We start from the raw sequence: 6,227 nt of genomic DNA, 5'->3' as shown, positions 1-6,227 counted from the left end.
TTTAAAAGATTATAGGCTTTCTTCTTGAAAACAAAATCTACAAAACATAGGCTAACACAAGAGACAAACCACTAAGTTTCTGTGAAGTAGGAATGCATTGGGATTACTTCCAGTGTGTTGTTTCTGATGACTGAATGAGGTTCCATCTTTTGTGTCAGCCTCTGAATAGAAGGCATCTGACAAAAGGCAAAGGCCTGACTCCAGGGAGGCTGTAAAGAACAAGTTCTCACCCTCAATCCATAGGTTAGTGAAGGGAGGTCTGCTTCTCAATCCACTCCCCAGCTTCCATTTTTAAGGTTCCTTACCTATGAATAGACTCAGCTCACAGCTTTCACAAGCAGCAGTCAAAATTAAATTTGTCTTTGTGCCACCCAAAGAGTTTTGAACAACACCAGAGGAAGTGACAAATGTCTCGCTAATTTCACTTTGCAGCAGGCTTGGGAAAGCCCATGCCCATAGATATGGTGAAACTGGGTGAAGACTCAGGACAAAGGCAGCACTGTATCAGTTAACTGAGAGTGTATCTGAACATCCATAAGGAGTAGAAACTTTACTTAAAAAAAAAAAAAAAAAGGGCTGACTGAAGACTCCCCAACTTGATGTGGAACAAGTTCCTAGTACAATGATTATAAAACTGTCTCAGAAGAAGTGGACAGCACAATACAGTAAAACTCCATTGGTCTGGCATCTGATGGTCCGGCACTCCATCAGGAACCCGGAAGTGCTCCGGGCAGCTGGACCATTGGAGCTGCTCTGCACCCGGCTTCCCCGATTCAGCCTTTGGTCAGTTACAGTAGCGGCTGAATCGGGGAAGTCGGGGGCAGTGCAGCTGGAGTGCTGCCGGTAGGTCCCGTAGCGCTGCCCCTCAACGCTGCGGGACCAACCCGGCAACACCACAGCTGTCCCCGATACAGCCGCTACTGAAACTGACCAGCGGCTGACTCCAGGAAGCCTGAGGAAGAGCTGCTCTGCCCCGGGCTTCCCAGAGTCAGCCGCTAGTCAGTTTCAGCAGCGGATGACTTGGGGACGCCTGGGGCAGAGCAGCTGGGGGTGCTGCCGGGTTGGTCCAGTAGTGCTGCCCCTTGGCGCTTTGAGATCAACCCGGCAGCACCCCAGCTGCTCTGCCCCAGGCATCCCTAAGAGCAACTGGGGTGCTGCAGGATTGATCTCAAAGCGCCAAGGGGCGGTGCTACTGACCAGCAGCGGCTGAATCGGGGATGCCTGGGGCAGAGCCGGACTATCGGAAGGGGGGGGGGCTATGAGGGGTCTGGGGAGGCATCCCCCTCACACCACCCTCGACCCTTCATAGCCCCCCCCCCTTCCGATAGTCCGGCATATCTGATAATCCGGCACCCCCTGGGTCCTAAAGGTGCCAGATTATCGTAAATTTACTGTATTAGGAGCTGCAACACCCATTTCAACTCTAGAGAAAATGTCTTGTAAAGAACAGCAGGCTTACAGGAGCACGCACTCTGACTTATCTGCGATACTGGTTATCCCTGAACAACAGACAGCAGCTACAAGCTTAAAATATCTTTGCTTTTGTCCACAATAAGAAATAATGCTAGTAATAAATGATCCCCATCCATGGCAGTAGAGGGGAAACCCTGCTAGAAACCACAATATTTTAAATGATTGCCACTATCATGGTTCCCATTCCAATGTGGCTAGGAGAAGGAAATGAGGAGAGTCATTATCCAACTGCTGCCCAACATTTGACAGAAAATGGTTTGGGTTAGAAAGCGAGGATGTCTTTGCTTTAGAAATGAAAGGGGAATCGGCATTTGAAGTCCTTTATTAAGAGGAAAATAGATCTCTATCAGCCAATGAAAATCAGATAATGGAGGTGCCACAGAGGCAGTATACATATTGTTTGTTAGAAATTCTTTATAAATAGATTCCACATAAGTTTGTTCTTTGAAATAATATGCAGAAATAACTTAATATTCATTAGCCACCTGAGAACCCAGCCACCAAACAGCATATCACCTAGAAAAAAAGAGAAAGAAAAAGAACACTTCAAACAAAAGAAGATTTCTACTGGATATCGTCATCAACAATTAAATAGCTTCCAATCATAAAAATCACTGTGTGAAGCAATTTGAAGACTATACTAGTGACAATTACTTCCAAAGTTTCTCTTTTGTAGCAACTCTAAGAACACAATATGGTGTCTTTGTAATGAAGGTGAAACACTAAAAGATGAAAAAAGGAAAGCTGAACTCCATATTTAAAGGAGCTTCAGGGGGTAGCCGAGTTAGTCTGTTATAGAAAAAAAAAAAATGGTCTGGTAGCATCTTTCTCTACCTTCCCCCTGGTCATCTGAAGAAGTGGGCTGTGCCCACGAAAGCTCATGATACCATCTACATGTTTTGTTACTCTTTGAAGTGTTACCAGACCATTTGTTGTTTTTTTCCCCATATTTAAAGACACTATTGTTTTTAATCATTGTATACCCTCTCTAACTAGCCTCCCCCAAATCAAATCTATTACAGGGCAACTGCACATAAAGGCTGGATTGTGCATTGTCAGTATAGAATTACCTAGACCCCAGCAGTCCTTTCACCACTGCAAACTCTCTAAGAGGCCAGCAAGAGTTATTCTTGAGCCACTGATGACATCAGCAGATACCTGCATTTCACATGTATGGAGGTGCGGTGCAGGTAGTCCAGGCCTACTAGTGACACCTACTGAATTCTTGGACCAGTGCAGAGTCAGAGAGCTAGTAAGGAATATGGTCCCATGATCTGTACTCACCATGCATGCAGCCCCGCTGCTCATCTCACTCATACTTTAAACCCCAACGCTCTCATGCACTCCTTGTGAGCCTCAATAAGAGGCCCGCAGTGCTCCTCCCCTTTCTCAATGATGCTGTAATGCAAAAAGATTTCCATGGTTAGCTAGCAAAACCACGTAATACTCAGATTTGTAAGGCCAATGGACTCTTACACGTGAAGGTCCACAAAAAGTATCCATTTGCAACAGACTTTATAGTAAGCAGAGACTAAAATCTGAAATAATCTGATTTAATTTAAGGCTGTCCTTAAACTCAGATGGTTTGTTGTTTGACTTTCCCTGCCTGTTTTAAAATATGTAAAATAAATACAATTCAAAATGGCAGTAATTTCAAATTTGCTGTATAGTTTACACCAGGGAGAATTAACTGATATACTTCAAAGAGATTATCCTCATAGAGTTACTGCACACAGAAAGATAGCACATAGTAAAGACACAGACTGTCTTCCATCCTTCCCCATGAGAGTGACACCACTGGCTACCCTCAGTTAAGATGGCTGCCAGTCTTTTCAAGTGGAAGGGAGGCAGCCCGTAGTAAAATGGCTGCCAGCTAGGCTCTGTGGTCAGAGAATCTGGTCAGTACAAGGAGACGGGCAATGTTAACATTACAAGCACACTCATTAACCATTTTATTTTTGCTGCATTGCTGAAAACTCACTTGACACTAATGGTGGTTACTGCCAGAGCTGCACCTCCTTCCCCTCACCCTGGCAGTGGCTAGAGCTGGTGCTCTCCCCTCCTTCCCCCTCCAATGGATGGGGCTGGAGTTGGAGCGGGTCCTTCTCCCATTGCAGTGGCCAGGGTTGTCAAGCCTACCAACTCTCCCACCACCATCCCCTGGGCAGTCAGTCCCTCTCATGAATTTGTTTATTGCCCAGGAACTGTCTGTAACTTTTACTAAAAATAACTGTGACAAAAATCTTAACCTTTGCTATGTGACTTTAATTAGGCCCATAAAGTGCTAAGAAGTGACAAGTGTAAGACAGGAAGCTTGCACTGTTACAGAGCTTGCTTTGATATCCCAACACTACCATTTTCCCACAGAGAGGTAAAGAGTATTTCCCACAACTGCTCTCCCACTCATGATCCTGAGAAAAGTTAGTATTGCTTATGTTATATCAGACAGTGTTAGGCTTAGAAAACGGGATTCAGAGCACAAAATAGCACATAAAGTATACTGCAGAATAATATATAAGTTCTGCTGAAGGTAAACTTTTTATCCTATCTAACGTTAACACTGGATTCTCTTATTATCTACATAAGTGCTTTTTCAAATCCTAAGAATTTACCATGAAGGATATCTAGTAGAAGTTAACACCATTAGATAGTTATTGGTTGTGTAAAATAGCCTAGTTTTAAAGTGTCCAATGTAAAAGAGTATCTGACCTTTCCTTTGAGGAAGTATTTCATGGCCTGCCATGCCCCACACTCAGGAAGTTAGTCTGATGTTTAGCCTTCACTGTACTATTTTAATTTTTAACTACACTAGGGGGCTGTGCCCCCTGCTTGCTACCCTCACCAACCCCTTCTTTCTGGGAATAGGTGTGTGGCCAGGGAGAGGATGCAAGAGCAGGCTGGGGGTAAGTGTCTGGCCAGGGGGGCGGCGACAGGAGTAGGCTGGGAGTGCAGGGTCTCGACCAAGGGGGTATGTGGAGTCTCAGCAGAGTGTGTGTGTGTGATGGGGCTAGCGGCCCCCACGAGGGGGGAGGGCATGTGGCCCCTAGCTCCGGCCCACTGGAGTACCAGGGAGGGAGGAAAGAAGCAAGGTGGCAGAGGGAGGGGCTATGGGATGCAAAGTGATGTGATGACATCACTCTGTTGTCCCACAGGAAAGGGTTTTTTGTACACAGAGAGATAAGACAAAAAGTCAAGTAATGTATATGAATATGTATCACCCTAAATAATTCCCATGCCTACTGTGGGGTTTACATTTTGTAATTGTAGATAGCAATTCATTACTTAAGAGCCACTGTGCACTTGCTGATTCACTAACTTGCATACAGTCCCAGCCCCAAAGGAGCAGTCAGCACCATGTGACCTGCAAGCTTTGCATGGAACATGAACCTACTGCACTACAGCATTTTCACTTGGAAGTTAATCGTGTAGTTAACTGCACATTGACAAACAGCCTGCTCTTATCGGTTAATCCTACTGACTAGAAGCATTCCCCCCCCCCTTTTGCTGCCTTCTATCAGAGGTTGCAAAGCCGGAGCAGAGGACAGAAGTGGTGCCCATGCGGCGACAGCTTTTAAGTCAGCTCTCTGAGCTGCCTGCTTCCCCTCCCCCCTGCTGCCTCTGATAGAGAGGCAGCAGCACGGATAGCTAGAGGGGCAGGCGGAAGCCAGTACATGTGGGGAGCCAGGTGCTGGATCTGCAAAGCCACCTGCTCCCCCCCCCCCCGCCTTGCTGCGAGCAAGGGAGGCAAGAGCCAGTGCTCGGGGGGATTTTGAGGGGGGGAGGGGTCATCTGTCCACCGGGAACCAGCTCGGGACTGGGGCGACACTTTAAACCCAGGCGGGCCTGGATGGGTCGGTGCGCGTGTGGCCCCAGGGGAAGCCTCGCGCCCCGCTGAGGCACAACCCGAAAGGGGCCCCCGCTGACACCGCCCCGGGCCGGCACTTCCCGCCGAGCCGGGCCCAGCTGCGTCGCTCCCGGGCTGCAGCGAAGGCGGCCGAGCAGCCCGGTGCGGTCGGGGCCGGGGGCAGAGCGAAGCGCCGCGGCGGGGGAGGGGAAATGGCGGCGCCCGCCCCGCCCCGCTCACCAGGCATCTCGCGCCTTCTTGGTGTCGGGGCAGGCGCAGCAGGGCTTCAGCGGCTTCTTCTCCGGCGGCGCCGGGCCCGGGGGCTCGCAGCTGGCGGACGCCAGGCTCGACATTTCCGGCGGCAGCGGCCCAGGCTCCCTGCGGACACAAGGGGCTGGTCAGAGCCGCCCGGCTGCCCCCACCCGAGGGGGGGGGGTCTCGGCACAAACCCCCCCACCCCTCCCTTTCCCACATGCGCAACCCTCGCATGGTCCTACCGGGGCTCGCGCACGGATCGCCAAATGCGCACGCGCCCTCCAGGGCCGGGGCTGCGAGCGGCAAGACCTGACTGCGCCTGCGCGCCCCGCTCGGGGCAACGCCGGGAAATGGAGTTCTTCTACCGAGCCACGCGCCCCTCCCCCCCCCCCCGCCATTGCCCGACTCCTGCCGCCCCTCCCCCCTATTGCCGGCTTCCCTCTTCTAGCCCCGCCCCGTGCCTGTTGCCGGCGGGAGCCGCGGGGCGGGGCTGCTGGCCCCGAGGAGAGGCGCTTCCCCGTGTTCGTTAGCGCGGCCGCCCTGGGGCGCGAGCAGCGGCGGGTCGCACTGCGGGTGGCGCCCCCGGCTCACATGGCCTTGCAACTCCCGCCCCCCAGCACTAGCAGTGTCTGCCCCACAGGCACTTTGGAGCCAA

At 50.6% G+C, this 6,227-nt stretch overlaps 1 protein-coding gene across 2 annotated transcripts; it reads right to left on the bottom strand.

The window, feature by feature from the left end:
- Positions 1-1,779: 1,779 nt before the first annotated feature.
- LOC102461501 (cytochrome c oxidase copper chaperone) lies at positions 1,780-5,967 on the bottom strand. 2 transcript variants are annotated; one of them, XM_075905538.1, is made up of 4 exons: positions 5,815-5,967; positions 5,558-5,695; positions 2,758-2,871; positions 1,780-1,989 (listed from the first exon to the last, which is right to left on the bottom strand). In XM_075905538.1, exons 2-3 carry the CDS (start codon positions 5,668-5,670, stop codon positions 2,787-2,789), a joined length of 198 nt encoding a protein of 65 aa, XP_075761653.1. In that variant the 5' UTR covers positions 5,671-5,695; positions 5,815-5,967; the 3' UTR covers positions 1,780-1,989; positions 2,758-2,786. The 2 variants fall into 2 exon arrangements, with proteins under 2 accessions (XP_075761653.1, XP_075761646.1); XM_075905531.1 differs by lacking the exon at positions 5,815-5,967 and having other exon boundaries at positions 5,558-5,779.
- Between the last annotated feature and the right edge of the window lie 260 nt (positions 5,968-6,227).

The sequence above is a fragment of the Pelodiscus sinensis genome, chromosome 1 (assembly GCF_049634645.1).
Source record: "Pelodiscus sinensis isolate JC-2024 chromosome 1, ASM4963464v1, whole genome shotgun sequence".
NCBI classification, from domain to species: Eukaryota; Metazoa; Chordata; order Testudines; family Trionychidae; genus Pelodiscus; species Pelodiscus sinensis.
Note: the sequence above shows the minus strand (reverse complement) of the source record. Positions and strands in the feature narration are given on the sequence as shown.

What these genes read in the sequence shown, in the direction of transcription:
- LOC102461501 (XM_075905538.1), bottom strand. Translation starts at nt 5,670, where the DNA reads ATGTCGAGCCTGGCGTCCGCCAGCTGCGAGCCCCCGGGCCCGGCGCCG. An exon ending in AAGAAGGCGCGAGATGCCTG is followed by an intron (nt 2,872 to 5,557) that starts GTGAGCGGGGCG and finishes TTTGCATTACAG; the next exon opens with CATCATTGAGAAAGGGGAGG.